Genomic DNA, 25,072 nt, shown 5'->3' on the forward strand with positions numbered 1-25,072 from the left:
ACTAGAGATATATGGCCCCAAACCTGAACCCCCAAAGGAAGCTGGCCCACCAGGGAGGGAGAGAGAGAAAGCCACATGATGCTGCCTCCTCCTCCATGTTGTGAAAACAACCAAGCGCCATGGCCTAAGAGAAGGAGTGTCAGAAAGCTCATCCCCAGGGCAGCCCAGAGTCTTTGGAATGTTGGAACTGGCGGCTGCTTGTTCAGCTGGGCCCCAGGGGACATAACCGGCAACAGCAGGGGGAAGGTATGCCGAGCCAAATTCAATCTCCATGGAAGGAAAAACTTGCTGACAGTGAGGACAATCCCTTGCAGTCTGGGTTGCCTGGGGATGCAGGCCCTGAGTGGGTTCACCTATGAGGGAGACTTTGGGAGGCTGGATGGCCACTCGTTCAGACCACTAGTGGGGGCTGAAGCTGTGATTGGGACTGGATACCTTCTAAGGTCCCTGCCAAAGTTGGGCCTCCTTGGGATTAAAGCAGATGAGTGGCGTGGGAGAGGAGTTAGAAGAGCCAGGTTCTAATGCCAACTTTGTCACTCACTGTAAAGGTGCTTAGCGCAGTGCCCAGCACATAGTGGGTACAATAAATGCTGGCTGACTGATTAAGAGTGACCCTTGGCAAAACACTTTGCATATTCCAGCCTCAGCTTCCTTCTCTGTAAACTGAGGGAGGTTGACCTTGGTGGCCTCTGAGTTCCCTTCCAGCTCTGAGCCCATGAGTCTGAAAAAGGCTTCAAGACCACTTGAGATCATCCTCATTTTACAGAGAAGGAAACAAGCTGGAGAAAGAAACAGAGGCAGGAGTACTGAACTTCAGGCTTGGAAGGTATTGTGGCTGTGTGATGTCAGGTACACTCCCCAGGCCTTGGTTAAATGTGGGGGCTTGGCTGGAGGACCCAGAAGGTTCCCCCTAGCCTATTGCCTCAGAGGCTGAGCTGCCCAGTGGGTATTCAGCCTGTCTGACTCCCAGGGAAGTGGTGTCCATCCCACCTCTGGGGAAGACCTTCAATGTTTGAGGACATTTCCTCTTCTCAAATTCAAATAATCCCAGGTCCTCCATCCACCCTCATGCAACTCGCCTAAGGTCCTTACTTTTCAAGAAGACAGGATTCTAAGAAACCCTGGCTTTTAAGTTAGAGGTAAAAGTAGAGAGGGTCTACTAGTTACCTAGTGCTAAGCCCTTCCTGTCAGCCCTGATGGGCAAAGGGACACATTGGGGGCAGACCAACTCCCAAGGTGGGCACTGGCTCTCCACAGCTTTGTGGTAGATAGCAAATCCCCTATTCTTTCACTGAAGAGACAAAAAGGACCACGAAACTGGGGTAGTCCAAGGGGAGAGCTGCCTGTGGTCATCAGGAGGGTTGTACAGCTAGGACAGGCTGCCCCCTCCCCATAGTGTCAGTCTGTCTCTCCCTCCCTTTCCTCTTTCTCTTCCTCTCTCTCTTACCCCATCTCTGTCTCTGTCTCTCTCCCTCCCTCCCTCCCTCCCTCCCTCTATCTCTCTCTCATACACACATGCACCTCCATACACACTCCACTGGGCAGACAAGAAGGAGGGAGTAGGGGTCATGGCCACGAACTGTTCTCTTGTTCTCCTTGGGGCCACCCTGGGAGCAGAGTATGCTCTTCCAGGTCATTTCTGAGCTCCCTTCACTCAGGGCAGGTCCTTTCCCAGGTGGAAAGAAAAGGAGGTGCAGCAGAAAGAATTCTGCATTTGGAGTCATAAACCCCAGATTCCAATCCTCCTTGTGTGACCTTGGGTAAGTCTCTGTCCCTCTCTGGGCCTCTTCCTTTGTAATATGGGGGGGGTGGGTGGGACTTGATGGTTCTATTCATCAGGTATGAATCTAACTAATTTCTCACATTTCACTCCCAGACTTTCATGCCCTAGAATTGACTACCACCACCAGAAGGCCTGTATTTCAACTGCCCATATCCAGTTCTTCAGCTCTTTCCCCAAACTCCCTGGTGCTCTGATGACCAAGAACTGTCTAGCCTGCAGAGGACCTCACCTCGAAGGTCCCGGTTAAAGTCATGGAGTCTGCGGATCTCCCCCTCGAGTTTGTTTCTCATGGCCTTCTCCAGGGTCTCCCGCTTGGAAGAGGTCTTCACCAGGTTCTCATAGGCCTCTGAGACACGCTGGATTTCTGTCTCCAGCTAAACATGGAACCAAAACCAGAAAGAGACTTAGCAATAATGTTTTGGGGCACAGGAGGGAGAAGAATGGGTCAGTCTCCAGCTTGATCCCTCAAGGTCTAATACAGACATTAAGGGAGCAGGAGTAAATGTTAAGAATCCCACGGCTAGGTCTGCATCCCAAAGATCAAAGAAAAAGGAAAAGGCCCCATATGGACAGAGATATTGCCAGCAGATCTTTTGGTGGTGGCCAAGAACTGGAAACTGAGGGGATTCCCATCGACTGGGGAATGACTGAACCAGTTGTGGTATATGAATGTAATGGAATACTATTGTGCTATAAGAAATGAGGAGCAGGCGGATTTCAGAAAAACCTGCAAAGACTTACATGAACTGAAGTGAGCAGAACCAGGAGAACACTATATACAATAACAGCAACATTGTGGGATGACTTAGTTATTCTCAGCAATACAATCATCCAAGACAATCACAAAGGACTCATGATAAAAAAAAAAAAAAACGCCATCCACATTCAGAGAAAGACTCTGGACTCTGAGTGTAGATCAAAGCATGCTTTTTAAAAAAATTTTCTTTCCTTCTTTCGTGTTTTTTGGTTCAAGTTTTCTTCCGTAAAATGACTAATATGGAAATATGTTTTACATGATTACATTTGTATAACCTATATCAGATTGTTTACTGTCTCAGGGAGGGGGGAGGGGGGAAATATAGAATTTGGAACTCAAAACTTTAAAAAAATGAATGCTAAAAATTGTTTTTACGTGGGATTGGGGGAAATAGTATTTTTAAAAGAATAAGTGCTAATGTACCTACCAGGAGAGAGCTCTCCACTCCAGAGGGTTCAGGTTCATGACTTTGGTTTGGCCCTAGTTTGTCCGACATAGAGAATCTCACCATTGAAAGGGGTCTGGAAGGCTGTCTGCTCAACAAGTTAATAGGCCTTTGTCAAGTGCCCACTAAGTGCCAACCACTGGTCTACCCTCAGGAATGTGGTGAGCTCTCAGTAGCCTATACATCATGTCATCCCCGCTTCCAAGATCCCTGTCATGGGGGGAGGGGAACATAGTTGACTTTCTCCATCTTACTACAGAGAGACTGAGTGATCTGCTTAAAGTTCCACAGCACCCCAGAATTGGGACCAAAGAGCCCAGCCTTAAGCTCAAGCCACTAGGTCGGGATATTCTTTCAAGCCTCAGAAAATGAGATGGAAGCTTCGAAAATAAGTCTGTGTCTTATTTAGAGACACCCGGAGTCCAGATGAAACCAAGGAAGAGAGCCCTGACCTAGCCTCCTCCAGTCACATCCTCTATCCCTTATCGAATCTGACCCAGTTCAGAGCCATTTTCCTTACCAAGAATCAAGATCTGATAGGATCAGGGACCCTAGAGGTCTGTACCATCCCCATGGGACTGTCATAGATATATGAAAGACAAAGACTGGGGCTAGGGAATGGGGAAGGGCTTGACCCCTTGGCCCAACTCTCACTGGGGATCTGAGGCCAGATATTCCCAAAGCATTGGAAGCCTTGTGGGGCAGCTAGTGGGGCAGCATTGGGTCCCACACAAGCACCTCTCCCTTAACCTTTGTTCTCCCTACCTTACTGGCCCTTGAAGTTACAGGACTTGGGTCTATAACTAACTTTGCTCTTCTCTACCTATGTGCCCTTAAACAAGTCATGCCCCCCTCTCTGGGATCCCTCAGCTTCCTCTTTGTGTAATTAGGGGGCTGGACTGGATGTCTCTAAGGCTTCCCTCAGTTCTGTCTATGGCCCCATGATGGACACAGAAGCATATCTATGCCTACCAGACACCTCTCCATGACCCTTCAGCTGGGTTGCATTTTGATTCCTCCCCCTTGGGCCCCAGTTCAAACTCAGCTCCTTCTACCCTCCCCACGGAGAGCTTGGCCATACCTCTGGAAAAGAGATAGAGAAGAGGGAAGTACTTGGGAGGGGGGACATGGGTCCCTGCTTTGGTAACTCCCTGGCCCCCACTGCCAAATGGAAGGCAACCACTCCCTAGCACATTCTCTCACTACCAACCCCTATCAGGGTGCTAACTTCCTCCTAGAATCAAGGCACCATGGCAGCTCAAGAAAGATGTCAACCTTTAAGCAGTTCAGCCAGTTCAGGATACTAAACTAGAAACGGCGGATTTAACAGGAGAGGCTATGGATGGCAACTTCATTGATGTGACTGGCTGCTATTGTCTCTCTGCTGAAGGACGTGAGGGCCAACCCCAACTGGTCTATCTTTAGGACCCTGATCTGGTGCTAAACAATCAAGCCCCTGCAACTTCTCCTCTTGAGAATCTCCTAAGGACATTGGCAGAGAACACCACCCTGGAGCTTCCCCACCTGCAAAACACACATGAGGCCCTCTTCCCCAAAGAGTTCACATGGGAGGTAGGGACAGAGAGCCACGGGACAGAGAAGGGTAAATGTTGGCAAAGCCTCCATGAGAAGTCAAGACTCAGGGGGCCTGTAAGTAGAAGCCCGTAAGAACACTGGGTCTCACATACAGAGAGACCACTGGCCCCAAGTTGTCACCAGTCACACAGCTTTAGAGAAACCAAAGCTCCTGTCCCTGCTGGAACTCCTCCCCCTTATCTCCCCACACATACACCATGTCCCTGAGTTGGAAATAGACTCTCCTAGCCTTTAAAAACATCATATGGAACTGGAGCTGCAGGGAAAGGGTCTGGAGCAAACATCTAAAGAATGATATTTCATTTCCCCTCTCCAAGGCTTTGCCTCATACCCAGAATGCTCTTCCCAACTGGAACTCTTTACCTTCTGCAATTTTGTCACTTTCTCATAGCAGGTGTCTAGCTCCTGCCGTAGGGACTGGTTCTCCTCAGAGAGAACCTCTACCATCTGCTGGGCTCTGAAGACGATGGCATAGGGGTCCGATGGCATGGGCTGGTAAGGTGAGGGCAGCTGCTGGGCCCGAGGCATGACTGAGTAAGCTTCTCCTGGCTGCTGCTGGTTTGGATTGGGCTGGCCCTGGCGGTATGAATCCCCCTGGTGGCCCTGACTAGGCAGGAATAGCTGCTGAGGCCTGGGCAAGAGACAGTTGGGCTCTCCCTGGTTTGGGCTCAGGGGGTGCTGCTGCGCAGGTGATGGCCTGGTTGTCGGTGGAGACTGTAGCAGGTTCAAGGACCCAAGTGATGTCACGGAAGATGTAGGGCTATGATGGTGAGGGGTCCTTGGCTGCAGTGAGATGTCCTGGGCTGGCCTGAAAGGCATGAAGAACAATCTGGTAAGTTCTTCAGCAAAGACGTTAGGGAGAGGAGTGGGGAGCACTATGGGGGAGGCAGGGAAGGGTCCCAATCCAACCAGACAATCCATGCGCTTTAAACAGCAAGTCCTGTGTGTGTGTGTTCTGGGCATAGAAGAAGGTGCTTGGGATTAGGGTTAGAGTCAGAATTAGTATCAAACCTACTGTCCAAGTACAAATGAATACAGAAGAGCCATGTCCCATAAACCCTCGGGAAGGGGCAGTAGCACAAGTATCAACAACTGCATCCTTACTTTACAGAGGAGGAAACCAAAGCTCAGAGGGGTTAAGTGGGGAAGAGTTAATAGTGTCAGAAACAGATTTTGAACACGTGTCCTTTCTACGTTCCAAGTCCAGATCTCTTTTAACTATTTCATAGTATCTCTCATTTCCCCAAAGCTCAGGCCCACTCTCTTCCAATAGCCCAAGGCCTAGAAAAGGCTAACGTCCTGGCACTTGCTTGGGTCTCTTTTCTGTGAGGAGTGAGAATGAATTTTCACCTAAAGGGCTGTGCTCTGGCCTTTCCTCGGTTCTGACTGATGAGTGCTCTACCTGGGTCTCTAAAGAGTCATCTATTACTGCTCACCCTTCCCACGGTTGATCTCAACCCAAGGATCTGAACCTAAGTCTTGCCTAACACTGCAGATGGACATCAAACCACATAGGAGGGGTGACCTGTGTTCACTCATTGGCCCAGGGAAGAGGACCTACGCCTATCCCCAGTAGTCCCCTGGGGCCAGAATCTGAAGGCTACTCCAAACACCAAGAGCACTGGACAGACACTGCTGCATGCTTCCCCAAATGCCAGCAGTAGTCCCTCTCGGTGGGACCACCACTAACAAGGGCTACACATGGCACTAGGTTTCAGATAAAGTCGGAGAACCATAGAGCAGGAAGGGCACTTCAGCATTAACTAGACTAAGACCTCACTTTACAAAAGGGGAAACTAAGGTCCAGAAAGAAGTGACTCTGATCAAGGATTTTGTGATGAGTCGGTGGCAGGGCTGGGACTAGCGTGACTGCCAACTCCAAGGTCCTTTGCCCCATACCGCCACCGGTAGCCAACTTGATGACCATCTGTATTGCCGAGAATTCTGAGCTATGCTGTCATATGGGGCAAATCTCAGTGACAGAACCATTGTCCGTTCTTTCATGTGGGGCTTGGGGCCAAGTGACTAGAAGAATAGAAGGTCCTTGAGGACAGGATGGTTGTGCATTTCCCTTTGGTATGCCCAGTGCCTAGCTCAGAGCCTAGCATTGTTGCCCTAGGACAGATTAAGGCACTTCTTCCAGCATCCCAGAAGTATTATTTCCTTGGAAAGTCATGCACTGAACAGCAAGAGACCAGAGTGACTGCATCTGGAAGCCTGGGTACCCACTCCAACTCACAGATACTTGGTTTCCATGGGATTCATCAGGAGGGGACCTGATCTTTCTTCTCCCCAGGCCCAGGGTTCAGGAGTGGTCTAGGAGCATACCCCTCTAATTCTCTCCCCCGGCTTCTAAGAAGCAGAGCACAAATGCACAGTAAAAATGGAACCCACAGGAGGCTGGCCCTTCTGTCTAGAAGTATGGGAAGCACGTCTAACTTGCCAAGTAAGGGCCGTGACTAGCCTGGGACACACCCTGGTGATCGGGCAATGTAGCCAAGGGCAAATAAGGGCAGCACAGATAGCTGCTTCCCAAAGAACTCCGGCCCTATTTCTTCAACAGAAAGACTTGTTCCAGGGGCATCCCATCATCCAGACAGTCAAAGAACAAAGAACAAAAAAGATGGTCCTATACCCCTGAGCCCAAAGCTCTCAGGAGCCCCCTCATTCCAGACATGCTGTCTTAGGAAGAGCTCGTCCAATCAGTGTTCGGTGTTCAACTCAGCCAGCCCTCTACTGGATGCTAATGGGAAAGAATCCCAGGAGTTCTCCTGTACTTTGGAGGGCCATGTGTGCTTCTCCTTCCTGCAAACTGCAAGCATTTCCTCCCTTCACCAGTTAAGCAGGAGGTGGACCCCCTAGTCTCCTCTTGAGAATTCTCCCATCTTTTTCTGCAGGGCTCAATTTCTCTGTTCTTGGGATGCCAGGCAATGAAATCTCACAGTATCTACTTTTAGAAAACAAAAGTCCCCGACAAATATAAAGTAAATGGAAGAACAGTCTTATGCACATGGAGTTCTCCTCCCTAGCCTGCCCCTCCCAACAGGCTGAGGCTTGCGGCAGGTCACTTAACCTGCATATTCAGAACCCTCATTTGCCTGACACCAGCTGCCTTCATCTACCTCCCAGACCCCCTTCAAGAACTAGGGAGAGAATGGCCAAGAAAGGAAGCAAAACTGCTTGGAAAACGAACTGCTTTGGCAATTCCAGAAGGGCAGCTATGCATATGTATATATGGAGACAAAAGATACCAGAGCAAATCCAACAAGTGCCCAGCCACAAGGGTGGGGGTGGGGAGGGAGAGGAGACATCAAACCTAGCCCCTGCCCTCAGGAAGCTTAGAGTAGTCATAAGTGGCAGCTGGAAGGAGGAGGAAGCCCAGCCACACCTGGTACGTCCTCCAAAGCAAGGACTCACACTTGCCCAAGGAAACAGATGGCAGCTCCAGGGCTGCCCCTGCTCTGTGTGGGGCTCTTGCTGCTGGCCTGCTTAAAAGGACACAATGTACTGGCCTTTGGAGCTGACGTTGAGGCAGTTGGGGGACTCGGGTCCTAAGGGGGTGCTCTCTTTCAGGCCTGTAGCCCAAGAGCAGAACCAGGCTTCTCTATGATTCCCTTGGGCCCAATCAGGCAATGTTCACCATACAACCTCTTCTAGGTTTCTGGTGCCTTTGCTTCTCCACCCCCATTCCCAGCCCCCTCCCCCTAGCCCTCAGCCCCGAACCCCACCAGCCAGACCACACAGTCTGGTTGATGCAGCACTCAGCTGAGGAGTCTGGTCTCTCCCCAGGGACAAACTGAGAGGAAACAGCTGCGCCTCAGTTTCCCCAGGCTGTAAACAGAAGGGAAGAGTACTATAACACAGATCTCCATTTACTGGCTATTGTGAGAAGGAATGGACTTCCTTGCCAAATTCCATCTGGATCCCAGCAGCCACCCAGATGAGAAAAGCTGAACAGCATTAACACAGCTTTGTGGCAAGAGGGAGACCTGAAATCCCCTCTCCCTCTCCCCTGTCAGACAGCCCACCTGGGTGAGCTCCTCTGGGCCCTGACCTCAGAGGTCCCCCAGTCCCCAAGCAGTCAGACACTGGATGGCTCCATCCAGGTACCCTGGGTGCCCAGCCGGGAGGCTGCCTTGTCTCCAGTCCAGCCAGGCACACACTGGCATTGGTGCTCAGGTGAAGCCAGTAGCCTGGAACCCAACTGTGGTCCTTTCTTTCCCAGCCTCTCCAGTGGTGAATCAGAGAGGGCCGGGCATTCCTGAAGGCTGCCTTCTCTTGCACAAGCTGTACTCTAAGGTCGCTCTTAAATTCCACTGAACAATGATTGAAAGAAACCTCAGACCTGGGCAAGAGTTCAACAATTGAAAGGAGATGGCTGCTTTCTTTATAAACAAAAATAATCTTTTTTTTCAAAAGGTTTTCCTCTTTTCTTTGCTTAACAAAGCATTCAATCAATGTATAACCCTGGTGTGCAGAAAGAGTTCTGCCATCAAGGCAGGCAGACAAAGGTTGGGAGGCCGGCCTCCCATCTGGGCTATGTGGCTGAGCCAGGCGCCCGCCCGGTTCGGCCTTTCTCTGCCTTCTGTCTCCTAGGGGCACTCTGGGCGGCCGGGCGTCGCCTAATGGCCTGGCCGCTCTTTCCGACTGCAGACTTCTCCCAGTTTCATTCTTTCTTTTCTTTTCTTTTTTTCTCTCTCAAGCTCCCCAGCTAATCTCCAGACATTCTAGGAGCCTCCCTGGCAGAGAAGGATTTAGCAGCAATTTGCTCAAGGGTTCCTCTCTAGGCCCAGCTCTGTCATTTTCGGATTAAGGCCCAAATTTCCACTTTTAATTGCTGGGCTTCCTTGAAAAGCTAACTGGGCTACAAAAAAACAGAGGTCCCACGGGGTAGAGGCAGTACGGCCTGGCCTTCTTGAGCCGGCCTTGGCGGGAGCCTGCTTGGCAGGCCTGTTCACCCACCACACCCTGCTGCTCTCCAAGCCCCTGCTCCCACACAGGCAGAGTCCACTCAGAACAAAGCCAAGCCATTCTCCACCCCAAAAGGGGCCTAGTTCTCATTGCTTCCCAGCCCCACGGGACAGAAGCGGAGCCCCCTGCCAGCAGCACACAGGGCCAGAAGAGCTATATACCCGCGCAAAGAAATCTGGCTAAGAGGCCAATTTTCCTGGATTGGCTTTTTCCGGGATGGAGAGATCAGCAGATAGCTGAGGGGGGAAGAGACAATGACAAGTTATTCTCCTGGAATTTCGGCAGATAAATTTCCCCAGTGATTTAATCAGTAATGGAAGGGGGAAAAATGTCCCTCTCTGGGTTCTTTATTATTTATTTAGGCAGATCAAAGGGCTTTCCCCCCTTTCGGATTCAAGCTTTAAATGCTGCAGGAGGATTCAGATGACAAACAATATTGGTGAATGAGTTCTGAAAATAGCTTTCCTGAAAGGCCAGTGGGCTTCTTAGACACTGGCTTGAAATTCTGTCCCAATGTCCACCTCCACCCTGGCCCAAGACACTGAGATTCTCCTCTCCTAAACCAATGCCAGAAAACTCCTTGACACCCCATCCCACCCCTAGAATTCTGAGCTACAATAGGTTCCAGCTTGGTCTGAGGGGCTTGCTCATCGATGAAGCCACCACCCCAGTCTCCTTCTGCTTCATCAGGAAAAGCAGGGAGGACCTGGGGGTCATTCTCCTCATTTAACCTAGATTGGTACTGTCCAGTGACCCATTTCCTGCTCCAAGTCCCTTATCAAGACAGTGGCTCAAGAGGGACTTGACTTTTGAAAATGTTGCAGAAGGGGCTAGATGGGGGTTAAGGAAATCCCAAGGTTGGTGTTTTACCTTCACCCTAGTCTTCCCCTAAAGGTGCCTTCTCCAGAGGCACCTTGGGGACTTCAGGACAAAAGGCTCTTTGCACACTAGCCAATCCAGTAAGAGGAGAAACCTGGGACAAACTTGGGATTTGGTCTGGAAGGGCCCTTAGACAACCCCTAAGCCATTGCCTTCATTTTAGAGCGGAAGAACCTCAGCTCCAGAGAGGAGAAGGTCATGGAGCTAATAAAGAGGAATAGAGCCCAGGTTCCAGTGCTCTCTCTACTGCACTACCGAGAGTAATACTCCAATAATTCTAGGTTGTTTGGGTCCTGAGCCTTCAGATCTATGACTGTGTTTTCTCTCACTGCAGGGAGTAGAAGCAATGAAAAGACCAATGTGTCATTAGCAAGACTTGCACCAGGTCTTCCTAACTCCAAGGCTTGTCGGTTTCTCTCAATTGAGCTCAGTGAAGCCAGGAATACCCACTCTGGTCAATATTTTCAGCTACTTTCCCTAGCCAAAGGCAGAGGTACTGCTGTCCAGAGAGACAGCCAACCAGGGGTGAGCAGCAGGAGGGAACATTAGTATACCCTCAGCATTCCACAAGACGGAAGAGAACATTCCTCACCGTGGGCCTACAACTAAGAAACTGAAGAGATCCAGATCCAGAGGTCAACACTGGAGCTCGGGAGTGACTTAGGTAGCAAGCATTTAATGAATAGTGGCCAAGAATTGGGGGATGGGACAAGAAGATAGCTGCTTTACTGAGTCACCCCCCCACACCCCACATCATCTGTCAAAATGTCCCCAAGCTAAAGGAAAGCCCAAGGGAATAGTATGGAGGCAGAGCTGTGCAGGGCAGACACTGCTCACCTGCTTGCTCCATACTCAGGGAGATGCTGGTACCTCATCATGGGCCCCTCCATTCTCCCAGGCTGGCTCAGGCGATGTTCACTGAAGAAGTGCATGGTTTCCTGGGGCTTGCAGACCAAAGATGGGGTGGGCATGCCCTTGAAGGGGTAGTCAGGAGGAGGGCCCCGATGCTCCATGACCTTCAGGCTGGGCTGGGCTGGTGCTGGTCCGGGGTTCTTGTAATAGTCACTGGAACTAGCAGGGTTTTTGTAGAGGTCACCAGGCTGTGGTGGGGAGTGTGGAGAGCTCGTCACAGGGGCGTGAGCCTTGACCCCGCTGGTGGCCAGTGACAGCTGCATCAAGCGCTCACTCAAGGAGCGGACGTGACCTTGCTTGAGATCTCTGAGCCCCTCATCCTGGTGGATCTTCCCAGGGTTGAGCCGCTGTACCGCTGGCCGCCCCTCCGTTCTCATCTTCTGGTTAGTGACCCCGGTGACATAGAAGGCAGCCCCAACACTAGCGTGCTGCTGGCCTCGGAAGTACTGCGACTGGACCTTGGCTTCCTCATAGGTGGGAAGATCTTCACTGTTCTGCCTACGAGAGGGCAGCTGCTTCTCCATGACATTGTTGTCTACCTGGATCTCCTGGCCCTGGGGCTCTTGGCGGGCAGCATGGGCCCCAAGCTGCTGTGGGTGTGAGTGTGGGTGCACATGTGGATGCTGGTGCACGTGAGGGTGCTGGTGTGGGTGCTGGTGCTGATGCTGATGGGGGTGCTGGTGATCTTGGGGGTTCATCCCCTCCCCCTGAGAACCAGGGCTCCCACCCCCTCCACCGGGGAAGGGTGGCGCATTTCCTGTGGCTTGCTGGTGCAAGGCCAGGAGGTTGCGATTATCATTGGGGTTCCCATAGCGCAGCTGCTCCTGGAGCAGACGCTGTAGCACAGTTGGGGTGGCTGGGGGGTCTTCAGAATTCCTCATCTCCAAAGCTGGGGCCTTGTGGGCGGAGAGTGAAAGTGGCTGCTTGGGCTGCCCTTGACCTGCAAAGGGGAAACAGCAAAGTCTGAACCAGGGAGCTGACAGAGAGTCCAGGCTGGCCCCCACTCACCTACTCAAGCCCAGTAGAGGACTGGTCAGCTAGTACCCTGGGGGGATTGGGGTGGCATTGCCAGTCCCTAGCTGAGTGATCCTGGGCACCCAAAGATTCTCTGCCTCTTAACAGAGATGGCAATGCCAGTATGACCTTTGGGAATGAGTTACCAAGAACAAGGGTGCACAAATCAATTCACCCATGGAAGCAGCAACAGCAAGGCTAAAAAACCCCGGGGCGGGGGGAGAGAAAAGAGGGAAGAGGAAAGGAGAGGGGAAGAGAAGAGAAGAGAAGAGAAAATAGGAGGGAAGGGGAGAGGAGAGGTGAAGAAAGGATAGGGGAGGGGAGGAGAGGAGAGGGCAGGGGAGGTGAAGGGAGAAGAAAAGAGAAAAAGGAGGGGAGGGGAAAAGAGAAGAAAGGATACAGAGGGGAGGAGAGGGGAGGGGAAAGAAGAAGAAAGGATAGGGGAGGGGAAGAGAAGACAGGAAAGGGGAGAGGAGGAGATGAGAAGTAAAAAGGAGAGAGGAGGGGAAGATTGGCTTCCTAGAGGAAAAAAAAAGCCCCAATACCCTGATAAACAGTTTTTTCATGGCTATATTAGGGAATGCAATGTTTTTTTGGGGGGGGTTTAATAAATTCTGCATTACAGTATTGGCAGATGGCTGCTGATGGCAGGGGCTCTCAGGCTGCCTTCAGCAGTGATCTGACCATACCTATAATACAGAGATTTGTTTTTGAGTTGGTTGGGGGGTTGGAGGCAAAGATGATTCCAGGCCTCGCTCAGGTGCTTTGTACACACATTTGGTGACTAGTAGTGTTTCTTGAGCCCGTCTGGCAAAAAGCAGAAGCAATAGCCTCAAGCCTTAGCTAGGCCTGGCTGCAGTGATGGCAGGTGTGGGGGCCCACCATCTGCCCCACTGACCCACTGCGCCAGAGGGCCAGCCCTGCTCCCCGGTCAGAAGAGGGCCTCCTGTGGGGCTCACTCTGCTACTTCTCCTTATCGATTCTCTGAGACCCTTCACACTCATGTGGACAAGGGTCAAAGATCAAGGCATCAGGGGTCAGGTACCCAAACGGGTCCCTAGTCCCTTATCTCTAACCATTGCCTTTCAACTCACCCCACCCCCATTCGGCAAACACAAGCCCCTTGCTTTTGGGTCCCCATGGCAATGTAGGCGGTGGGGGGAGGACAAAGGTTAAAGTCTGGCTCCTCTGCCTCCCCCCCACCCCTGCCACCTTCAAGCCACTAGCCCTGTTCTCCCCAAGCTTACTTTATCATTCCTACTCCTGGCCTCTGCCACTGGCACCCCCTCTTCCAAGGTGGCAGGCCCTGTTCCCACCCACTTCACTTGGCTCCATGCTCACTGCATCCTGTCCCGTCTAATGACTGGGTTGGGCTTTTCCTAAGTCCTGACCACTTTAATATGTAGACAGACCCCTCTGAGTAAAACCCAAATGAGAAGTACCTGGAGGTACCTGTTTCTTCCTCTCCCTCCCCCAAAGAGGCCTAGGCACAGCTTGTCTCTCTGCCACCCCACCCTAAGCAAAGTGCGTCTTACCTATTTCTGCTCTCCTTTGGGAAACCTTGGAGAAGGAAGAGGCCTCTTGCTCTAATCTGGCCCAGCAGCCTGGTCTGTCTCTCTCTTCCCCAAAGGCCGTCGCTGTCTGACCACTGGCCACTCTGAAATGTTCAAAAGGAAGGGAGGGAAAAAAGACCCCATTCTCTCTTACCACCAGCAGCCAGCCAGCAGTCACCCAAAGCCATTCTTTGGGCATCCGGCTCCTGCTTCCTCCCACACTCCAGACTTTTAATGAGTTACTTTGCCTCGACTGGAGCAGAAAGGAGCCTCAGGGTCCAACAGCCATGGCCGAGCACTTGTCCCTGCCCCAAGACCTCTTAGAGGTGGGCAGGGACAGGCAGGACCTGAAGGTCTCACTGGCACCAGGACACCCCATAAGCAGCTCATTAAGGCCTCCAGTCAGCAGAGCTGATGGTGGGATGTGTCTTCACTCCTGGGCAGCCAGATTCCGTTAAGCGTCACCACCTTACACTTCGGAGGGAGTCTCCCTGGACATTGGCATCTTGGGAAGTCAGTAGGGCAAGGCTCACTGTCTGTCATTTGGCAGATGAGGAAACAGACCCAGGAAGGTGCTTTTCCTGGGTTCTTCATCTAGTACAGAGCTTAGCTTAGACCTGGCCTCAGTGCTAGGTGTTAGAGAAGACAAGTGGAGTGAGAAACATTCCCAGTCCCCATAAGGGCCAGGCTACCCTGTAGGAATAGGAGGAGTGGCTTGTCTTCACCACTAAGGGACCCCCCCCACCCCTATTCCAAGGTGCGTTGCCCAAGCCATTCCAGTTCCCGCCTGGCTGGGTCACATCCTGAAGACCAACCCTTCCTCTTTCTCAGTCTGGACTGGCTCTGTCTTGGTCCTGTTTGATGACTTCAGAAGCTACCTCTACCCAGTGGCCAGGGCACTGAAGCTGTGTGTGTGTGTGTGTGTGTGTGTGTGTGTTCATGTAAGTACACAGACACACACACACAGAGCTCGTGTATTTAGTGAGACACAAACAAAGCACATGGCTGACAATTCCCACAGCCCTAGCTTCAGTGGGTGACAGCTGGAAATGGAAAGCAAGGGCAGAGGAGTATGGGGTCTATGCCAGGCAGGCCACATTTGAAAGGCACAACCCAAACAGCACCATGCCTAGAAGCAGAGCACCAAATCCCAAAGCCCAGTGACGGATGGAACACAGCTTCCCAGCAGTGATGCCAAGGATCAGAAAAGAAGAAAAGATTCAAGAGAACTTGGCCACTGTACAGGGCTGGAACTCTCTCAGGCTGGCCTAGGGTATGACCACAGCCTGAGGCACAATGGTGGCCCATTGCAGAGCACATATTCCAGGACATCAGTCCCAGCTTGGGGGCAGCTTTGAATGAGGCTCCATTCTGTCCTGAGGAGAGCCCCAAGGGGAGGACCGTCACTATCAGATTCTGCCCCAGGTATGTGGCCTCTGCCCCCAAGGACCCAAGGGCTCTGAATCCACAGGGAAGGCAGCGTCCAGGGCTAAGCCCTGGCTCAGGGCAGCAGCGCTGCAGACCAACAACCTTGCCTGCTTTCCTCTCCCTCACCTGAGCACACTCCGCTCGGCTCTTCAGTGGGCAACAGCCGCACAGTGCTCTCTAGGCTCATACAACTGGGCCAGGAGCACGTGGCAGATTCCTCCCCCCTCCAGTCCCCCACTTTTTTTGAACTGCTATTTAAAAGAGGAAGAGAAATCCGTCTGAGGAAAAGCTTTCAATATCCTTTTCTAGTTTACCGAATTTTCTCAAAGACTCATGGGTCAGCTCTATGTCAAGACGCATAGATTGAGGGGGGAAAACATTGTTTATTTTGCTTTTCAGAGAAAGAAAAGGAAAAGGAGCCCTGCCATGTTCAGAAACCAAAATAGAATGAGCTCTGTAGTCTTCAAACAGCAAAGTGGCTCCAAGCACACCATGGCTTTGGGCACAGGGCTAAGGCCTGGGAGAGAGGGAGAGACACTCTCCAAGGAGCTGGGAACACGGACTGAGTTCCTCAGTAAGAACAAGGTAGCCAGGCCAAGCGAAATGCTGACTGCTCCTCTCCAAGTGTCCAGCCCTGACCTCTCCCAGGATACCTGGCAGAGGCCAAGCACCTTCCAAGGTGGTTGTGGGCAGGAACCGCATTCCCACCCTCAGAATAAAGCCTGGGAACATGACCCAGTCAGAGAGTCTTGCCCCCACTGCCCAGTAGGGTGGTGGAGAGAACTCATTTACCTATGAAATCCTGGTTACCTTGTCCCATCCAGCTGGACTCTCAGCTAGACTGCAGGAGGCCAGCTCAGTCAAGTTATCAATATGCATACCCATACCATCCCCCATCAAGGACACATGGGGCAAGGTGGAATTGATGTGTTTGTTCTGCCCTTTCCACTGGCCATGGGCACACTGACCCAAGTTGTCCCACAGATAATATCCCTGAACAACTCAAGAAAATTCACCCCTTTGGGCCTCAGTTTCCTGCTCTGCAAAATGAGAGAGGTCGACTAGATGACCTCAGAGGGCCCTTCTAGCTCCGAATCTAGAAGCCAATGAGCCTGGTTCATTTAACTCTGGGTAAGAGGACAAATGACCTTCTTGTAGGTCAAGCCTGGCTCTTGGTTTCCCCTGGCTGTCTTTCTCCAGAGTTCAGTGAGAATTCTGGGGTTTGGTGCCAGGCCTGGTTCATCGCTCTCTCCCCCTGGACCAGAATCTGAATCCAAATCATCTCATAGAACTTAGAGCCAGAAAGGACATTACAGATCCAACAGAAGCTAACCTCCTCATCTTACAGAAGGGGAAACCGAGATCCAGAGAGGAGAAGCATGGTATAGCAGAAAGATTGGGATCAGAGGACCTGGATTCAAATCTCAGCTCTGCTACAAACCACTTGTGCAGCTCTGGGAAAGTGACTTCCCACCTCTGGGCCTCAGTTTCCTCCTCTGTAAAATGAGTTGGTAGGACTAAAAGACTTCTGAGAACCCTTCTAGCTCTAAATCTTACCAAATCCAAGCCTTGGGTCAGAAGACGGAATGAGGCCCCTAATTCTTAATCACCATCTTTTCTGGCTCCAAATCTCCAATGTTATCATGGAAGGGCACTACTGACTCTAACATGAAAATGGGGGCCCTTGGTGTCCACGAGGTTGGGAACCACTGGGCCAGGGCTTATTGACATCTGTCAGAACATTCCTCTAATTTAAGCACCATGGTTCAGATAAGGGCGGGAAGTCCCAAGTCTCTTTGCACAAACACAGGGACAGCGGGTGGTAGCAGGCCCCTCTTTGGGAGGCAGGTGCTCTCAGGGCCCCCAAAGCAGAGGAGCATGAGTCCCATGGCCATGAGGCCCAGGGAAGACCCTAGTCACCAGAGCACCCTCAAGAGGTGCCCTCCATCTGCTCCTAAGAGGGTAGGAGCTCTTTCTGGTCAACTTGTTCCAACCTTTATCTCAGTTAAGACAGTAAATGATCTCCTGGCCAGCTCTCAGGAAAAGAAAAGGCCTCTGGAAACGTGGTCAGAAACCACTCAGCACTCTATCTTCTGCACCCCAGTCGACCTTTCCAAAGCAGCTACCCCACCCTGCCCCTGTCCCCCTCTCCTACCAACCCAGGGTGTCACCTAGCAGGCTCCACAGCCTCCTGGGAACGAAACCAGGCCCAGGGGAGCTGGGTGGCATCCCTGGGGCTGGGAAGAGAGCACAGTGGAATTCAGGCTCCGAGAAGAAGCCAGCTTGCAGGTACTTGTCCTAAATTGCTAGCCAGCCAAGGAGCTAATTAGGAAAAACAGTAGGTGGGTGAGAATAGGTTCCTAACTGCGCACCCTCTGTGGGGTTGCAGTTTTGCCCTGGGAAGGCTCTGTTGGGCAGCTTGAAGACCCTGCCCTCTAGGACCCCAGGGGTCCTGGTGGCAGCAGAAATTCATAGAAGACCAGCACTGGAAAGAAGACAGAATCCCTATGTGCGAACACCCAGAACAGAGCGAGAACAGTGAGCGAAGCCACACCTATGGGCACACGGCCTTCATGCCAAAGGACTGAGTGGAGCCTGTCTTCAGCGGTCAGTTTGGCACTTGCTTCCAGCCATAGGAAGATCTGCAGACCAGCTCAAAGTGGTCAGGAGGGAGCTGAGCAGTGCAATGGGTGGATATGTGGCCAGGTGCTACCACTCCAAGATGCTGGATAATTCCCCCCACAAGCAGTGGTGGTGGGCATGGGAGTTATGTCTGGCTCAGCTGGGGCAGAAGCCAGAGGCTACAGGGGCTACTCCAGGCTAGGCCAGGCTTAGCCATATTCCCGCTGTGTTCTGGGAGGGGCCACTTTCTTCTGAAGGGCTTGGGGCTTGCTTCTCCCTCACACCCATCCCATGAAGAAAAGGCAGGCACATTCTCCCCATTTCACAGTTAGGGCAACTGACACCTAGGGAGAACCAAGGATGGCAGCTTGGAGGCACTGGGTTTGTGTGACTTTGGGCCTAGTTTTGTTCCTGTACAAGGAAGGTGCCTGCCTAGAGACCCTCGGAGGCAGGTTTCTCCCTGTAAACCAGACTTTGCCCCACTTGGATAAGGCGGGGGACCAGAACTCCATGGGCTCCCAGCTCTGGGTTGTGGGTCCTTTGTAAACAGACAAATCCTCATGTAGGATTCTCAAGAGGTTGGCCCAAGGAGCACAGTAGGACAGCACAATGCCTATCAGGCCAAGTGAGGGCATAAGGTTCAGCACACACTTGGGGGCTCACTCTGCCACATCGAAGCCTTGGCTCAGGTGCTGGGTGAGCACAGGTGTGCCATGGAGCAGGTGCAGGGCTGGCAGCCAACGTTCCAGACGCTCATACCAAAGGCTCTGAGTCACTCCCCAAGGAGATGAGGGCAGAGCAGAAGAGAAGAGAGAAAAGAGAGGAGGGAAAGGAAGGCTGGCTCCTCCCAGTGCTACCTGTCCTGATCCAACTCCACAGGCTCTCTGGCCTGCCTGGGGAGGCTTGGGCGGAAATCAGCTCAAGCACTGGGAAATGTTCCAGGCACCAATCTCGTCTCCCAGAGAGACTCCCAACACCCGCCTGATCCCAGGAAGCACCAAAAGAGCCTGGACACCAAGTGTTGTCATCTTAGGCACTTGGCCACAAACCTCCAGCCATATACAAGCCAGGACAGTTCCTGCCCTAAAATGAGCTGAAATGGAATACAGAGCTGGAGGGGACCCTGGAGCCTCTTCTAGTCCACAGTATCGAGGAGGACCAGTGGCCCAGGAACCTTGCCACTGTGCTGCCACCACTCGATGGCCTGACTTTGGTCAGAAACAGAAATGCTATCTGGCTGACTGAACACCTTCTGGCCAGCCAAGCCACCAGCCTGGGCCACCAGGTATCAGGAAATCCCCACAGAGGAGGGGACGAGGAGGCCAGAAAAGAGAAGCCAAATGAATGACAGGGAAATCAGCTTTCTCCCAAATAGATATCCATGCTCAGTAGTTCATCTCTGCTACCCAGGGCACAATGCTGGGCCCTGAGTCTGGGACTTAGATCTTGAACGGACATCCAGGAGAAGGAATCTCACTCATTCAGTACAAATTTCTACTCTTTGGAAATGACCCAAATGAGTGGGGTGGAGTGGATTGGGGGTGGGGGGCGCAGGGTGGAAGGGCAGGGCACATCAGAGCTTTCTAAGGGCCAGCCTCTGACTTGACTCTCCCCAAACAACTTCATTAAAGTGTGTCTGACCTGGCCAACATTTCTTGGCCTGGCCTCTTTCTTGTCTTTTTTAAAAGCAAGCAAAGAAGGAGGGAAACAATCACAGCACCCCCAGAACATCAGATTTCTCACCACTGTTCCTGTTAACACTCAGCCCACTACATTCTGTGATGTCAGCAACCCCCTCCCCACAAATATGCCAAGCATGTTCTCCCCCCCTCACCCCAAGGCCTGGGGTTTCTCGGCTCCTTCTCTGATGGAGTCCAGGCCTCTGGGATAATGAGGACCATGTGCAGGGAAAATGGGCTTTGGGGGGACACCCCCACCCATGCCTCAGCTGCCTTAGGAAGAGTGAGCAAACTGCTTCTGGCAGATCATTTGTCCTTATGGGGCTCGCAGGGCAGGGGGCTGTGTAAGAATGGAGCCAAGGAGTGGGCCACCAGAAGCTGGGGTGGGGGGGGAAGCAGGGTACACAGATGCTCAGTCCCCCTTCCCAGCTCATCCACCTTGACAGTGTGCATTATTCTCGCCATCCCTTTGAGGGGATTCCGGGCCTGCCACGCATGGCAACTTGTGTGCTCCCCGGCAGCCCTGAGAAAAGACAGTTGTGGCTGGGCAGGCCTCAGGTCCTGGCTACCATTGAAAGGTGACATAAGGCAAATCTTACTCCCCAAACTTGGATTTTGCTCTCCCCCCCCCACCTTGGCAAATCTCCTTCCCCCATGCCCTTTCTCTCATCTTTTGGGCAAAGTCGAAAAGCTTTGAAACCTTCATTGGGCACATTCCATTCCTCAGTGCCCTGCTCGATGCTCCTTAAGGACCTCTCCTGTGGACTGAAATATTCACGCAAAGGTAAGAGGCCTCAGGGTCCCTGCTTGGGGGCAGGGCCTACAACCATTTATGGCTTCAAGAAGAAAAAAAAAACCAAGTTCATTGAAAAGAGCAATGGTCAGAAACCCTAGTAGGTGGTGAGGCTGAAGGGGGTACCGAGTGCTGCCTTTGTTCAGGGGGCCTGGGGTAGAATCTCAGCTACCTGTGTGACTGTGCTTAAATCACTTTCCTCCATCAGTCTCAGTTTTTTTCCTTTGAGAAATGAGAGGGTAGGACTCCAAAACCTCTGAGATCTGGCTCTAAATTTACAATCCTATTTTTTTTAAAAAGCTTTCCTCCCAATGATCACTAAGTCTGACGTGTATCTAGAATCAGATTCAGAGACAGACCTCAGAAGTTATCAAGTTCAACCCCCTCTTTCAGAGGAGGAAACTGAGGCCCAGGGAGTTGGAAGTCTCAGAATCTCGATGAAGCTTCATGTTATTCTTTCCAAGAAGGGTAAGCCAGGGCCCAGAGAGTTTGGGTCACCCCAAGTCACATAGCAAGGAGAGGTGACTTTGGGAATGGGCCTTCAAAGCCTGCCCAGTCCTCCCATTATAGGAGGCACTATATAACCACCTTCTCCAAGCACTTTATTAACAATAGCTCCCATTTAGAAGCATTTCATAGATTTTCTTGTATTCCCCCTGTACTTTTCTGTTGGGCTACAACCAAATGCCATATTTCATAAAAAAATTAAACTTTGAATAGTGTGAATCTGAACACATATGACCATTATTTCCAGTAATCCGGACCCAGCCGTAGGTGCTGTTATTATCCTCACTTGCAGATGAGGACACTGAGACTGAGAAAGGTTGAGTGAGTTGTACAGGATCACACAGTTATAATAAGTACCTGGGGTAGGATTTGAACTCTGGTCATCTTGACTCCAAACCTTGTGCTTGACCCACTGGGCTACTATTTGTCTCTAGGGCTGCACTCTGGAAGCTCATCTACTCTAATGACCATGACATCCTAGAGTTAGATATGTATAGGACCTTAGGGACTGGGATCAATTTCAGTGGGGGAAACTGAGGCCCAGTGTAATGAAGTCACTTGCCAAAGGTCATACAGGTGGCAAGTGACAGAGTAGGGATTGGAACAAAAGACCTCAAATTTCAGAGCCCAAAGAGCCCTGGCCGGCCCCTTCCAGCAGAGGCAATCCCAGAATCCATTGCTATGGAGGTCTTGTTCAGCCAAAGCTAGAAGTGGGTGCTGGCATGTTAGGAGTTCCCGGAAGGCTTGGCTACCCAGCCTCCAAAGCCAGGAGCTTAGCCCTGGATGGGACAGGTCACTCACTCACCTGGCTGAAGAGGGAAAACTCCATCACTCATTTGGAAACTCCTCCCATCCTTCCTCCCTTTGGCCAATCCCAAGTAGCCCAGTCACAGCTCAGGTATGTCCCAATCCATGGAGGCAGGCCTCCCCTCCCAAGCATACAACCACAAGCCCAGGCTCTGCCCAGAATCCCAGAAACAAGCTCCTTCCTGAAAAGCACCAAAGAGCAGAAGTAGCAAGCCGGCCCTGAGTCTCCCCTCAGAGAGGTCCCCGATGGAAGGCCCTTGGTACCTGCAAAGCTTTCCTAAGTGGTTTTCCCCTTCTTTGTCTCCTTCCTGTAGCTAACTCTCATTATTCTCAAGGTCATTAAAGAAAGTGATTTGTGTTTCCCTGCTCTGCTCTTCCTGGGCCTCCCTCATTCCCCAAGCATTCCTGGCACACCCAGGCTGAGGCAGTCTTTACAGGGGTGTCATGACACCCTGCCCTAAGCAGAAGGGCTAAATGATTTAGGAGCAAACCACAAACCTCGCCTTTCCCTGCGGGGCAACTAGAAATGATGGCCTGGCAGATCGGATCCGTAAGCACCCTCGGAGGCAGAGAATGCAGTAGGGCCAACTCACCAAAGCTCTATCGATACACGGGAACAAGCTGCTGCCGCTGCTGCTACCACCGCTGCTGCCCACGATCCCACACAGGATGCAGAGGGCCCACTTCACCTGCACACACGCACACCAACACCTCTGGACCTGACACTGTAAGGCAATGAAGGCAATGTCATCAGTATCCAGCTGCCCATTGGCAAAAGGCCACCCCTGTGGAGTCACAGAGTCTGGACCCCAAGGGGCCTCACAGTTCAGTCCAACCAGGATCTGAAGTAGCCCCTTCATTACAGGCTGGACAAATGCAAGAGGAGGAAGTGAACCTTCTGCCCAGGACACTGTGAGCCAGCCCGAGCCCAAATCTATCTGTTTATGTCTCTGTCTCCCCTACTCCCCACCCCCAGCTGCTGGTGCCTCTTTCTCTAAGGTGACCTTGTACTTATCTACTGTGGATCTCCATGGAATAGATCTCTGGGTGTACACAGCCCCTCCGGTCCAGCATGAACTCCCAGAGGCCAGGGCTTGCTCGGTGCTTTTTCTGTATCTCCAACATGCAGCACCATGCCGGGCACACAGTAAACAACATTTCATAAATGCTAGCTTCCCCTTCCTCTCCCAGTCCTTCCCTCCCGGGTCAGACAGAACAAACCTAATCCTTGTCCGACACAGCTAGCCAAGGAGAAAGACAGTGAGGCATGTCCTCTGTCTCTCTCTGCTTTCTCCTCTCCCCCTCACCCCATCTTCTTTTCCAGACTCTACAGTCCCTTACTTCCATCAAGCGTCATATCGCAAGAGCAGGAATTTGAAACTGATGTGGTAAGGGTGGGGAAGAGCATCACCAAAATTGAGAGCTCAGAATGGGGTACTCTGAGGTCACCTATCCCAACTCCTGAGGCCCTGAAAGGGGAAGGGATTTGCCTAAGGTCACATAGGGAATCCGTGGCAGAAATGGGCCTTCCTCTTACATCCTACATTGCCTAATGAGTTGTCCCTCAGTGGCTCAATTTCTGTCCCAGTGGGCATGAAAACTGTTCCATCCTAGGCCCACTCCTTGCAAAAACTTGGGGAAGAATGTCAGCTCAGAAGTGGGGGGCTTGCTGTGACCCATTTGCTGCCATCCCAGGTGCTCTGGCCTCCATAAGAAAAAAATCCACCAACCCTGCCAGGAGCCCCCACCCCCCTCCCCTGCTTCTCCCAGCTCTCAATCATCCCATACTGAGTCTCTTTTCTTCCCAGAAAAGGCCAGGGAGCCTTCAGGGCTTCCCGTCCCAGGGAACCCCAGAAGCAAAGGTCATTTGTCCTTGACTTGGGAGTGACAGATCCTGAGATCTCAATGGGTCACCCAGACCAGAGCCCTTGGGCCAGGTATCACAAAAAGGCTGCTAAGCCCTAGAATAGCTAACTTTGCCAAGTGGGCCCCCAATACCAGGTGCCTCTCCCAGGCCCACAATAGGTGTGTCCCTGAAAAGGCAGCATTGAGGCTGTGGCTGCTTAATTGAATTGGTGTAAAGCAAGGCTCTTTCAAAGGGAGCTGGCTATTTTAGACAAAGCCCCAGTGCATTCTTCCCCAAAGCCAGGGGCCCCTCAATGGTGAGTTGGGGTATCTCAAGGGCCCCTCTATACAAAGGCCGCTCCCACGAGTGTACTAATGGGCTTCACTGTAGCCTGTCTTCAGCATTCCTCTTCACCAAAACAGAGGGGGGAGGGAAGCAGACAACATTAGGTCCCCAAAGACATGGTTCCCCTCCTCTCTCAGGGTCCGGAGGAATCAATAGGAATGGGTGGGGGAGGGGACTGCTTCAAGGCCTCAACAGCAGGGCTGGAAAGTTTCCATTGTCTCATTTGACACTTAGGGCTACCCAGGGACATAGGTGCTATGGTGGTCTCCATTTTACAGAGGAAGAAACCGAGGCTGAGTTAAGTGTCTGAGGGGGGATTCCAACCCTTGGCCATTGACCCTGTGGCCACCCTGGCTATAAAGGCACTGGGAAGTTGGGCAGATGCTTTTCCCCTAGTCTCTCTCACTTGGGCCGCACAATGACCTTGGGGGAGAAATGTGCGCCCCTGAGCAGAGAAAGAAGCCCTTGATTTTGGAGAAAGGGACATGGCAGGAGCCATTCAGCAAGCAATAGGAATGGAGCCAAAGTTAGAAAACACGCACACACATACACACACATGTGCACACACAATACAGTGCACATACAACAATGCACACATACAAATACAAAAACACACATACACACATGTGCACACACTATACAGTGCACATACAACAATGCACACATGCACACATAGAAATACAAACACGCACACACACATATACAAAAATGGGCAAATACAAACAAATGCACACACATATCCACAATACACAGAAATCCACATACGTGTACTCATGCACGCACGCACACATGCACTGGTTAGAAGGGGGAGAACACTCCATTCCGAACGGGCAGGAACTCAGTGTAACTTAGCAAGCCATTTTTTTGGCAGCAGCTGAATGGGGGGAAGATGCCCAGCCCGGCAGCCCGGGCACATTTGCCCAGTCGCCTCCTACAAGACCTCCCCCCTCCGTGACTCCAATGGGTTCCGACTGGGTTTGATGGGTGCAAAGGATGCTTTCTTCAACAGCCAGCCCCCAAGGAGGCCTGTTCTCATGCATTCCAAATGCTCAGTCGCCATGGAGGAGGGTACCTGGCTGCAAGCATTTCTCAAGTCAGGGCATTTTCTCTGCTCCTCTTCGAGATCAGTCCCCCC

The 25,072-nt window shown here is 51.8% G+C and overlaps 1 protein-coding gene across 2 annotated transcripts in view; it reads right to left on the reverse strand.

Moving 5' to 3' along the window:
• AMOT (angiomotin) overlaps positions 1 to 22,541 on the reverse strand; it is a 52,160-nt gene extending 29,619 nt beyond the window's left edge. The window contains exons 1-5 of one of the 2 annotated variants that reach the window (XM_069065208.1): positions 22,340 to 22,541; positions 13,893 to 14,014; positions 11,302 to 12,283; positions 4,945 to 5,389; positions 2,013 to 2,157 (exon numbers count right to left, since the gene is read on the reverse strand). In XM_069065208.1, the coding sequence (XP_068921309.1) occupies positions 2,013 to 2,157; positions 4,945 to 5,389; positions 11,302 to 12,224 (1,513 nt within the window). In that variant the 5' untranslated portion in view covers positions 12,225 to 12,283; positions 13,893 to 14,014; positions 22,340 to 22,541. Of the gene's footprint in view, positions 1 to 2,012; positions 2,158 to 4,944; positions 5,390 to 11,268; positions 12,284 to 13,892; positions 14,015 to 22,339 lie in introns of both variants that reach the window. The other variant, XM_069065207.1, reaches the window with a different exon arrangement.
• Positions 22,542 to 25,072: the final 2,531 nt, after the last annotated feature.

The sequence above is a fragment of the Petaurus breviceps genome, unplaced genomic scaffold (assembly GCF_028583685.1).
Source record: "Petaurus breviceps papuanus isolate PSGF00001 unplaced genomic scaffold, PetGlider_PUasm1.0 90681, whole genome shotgun sequence".
Lineage (NCBI taxonomy): Eukaryota > Metazoa > Chordata > Mammalia > Diprotodontia > Petauridae > Petaurus > Petaurus breviceps.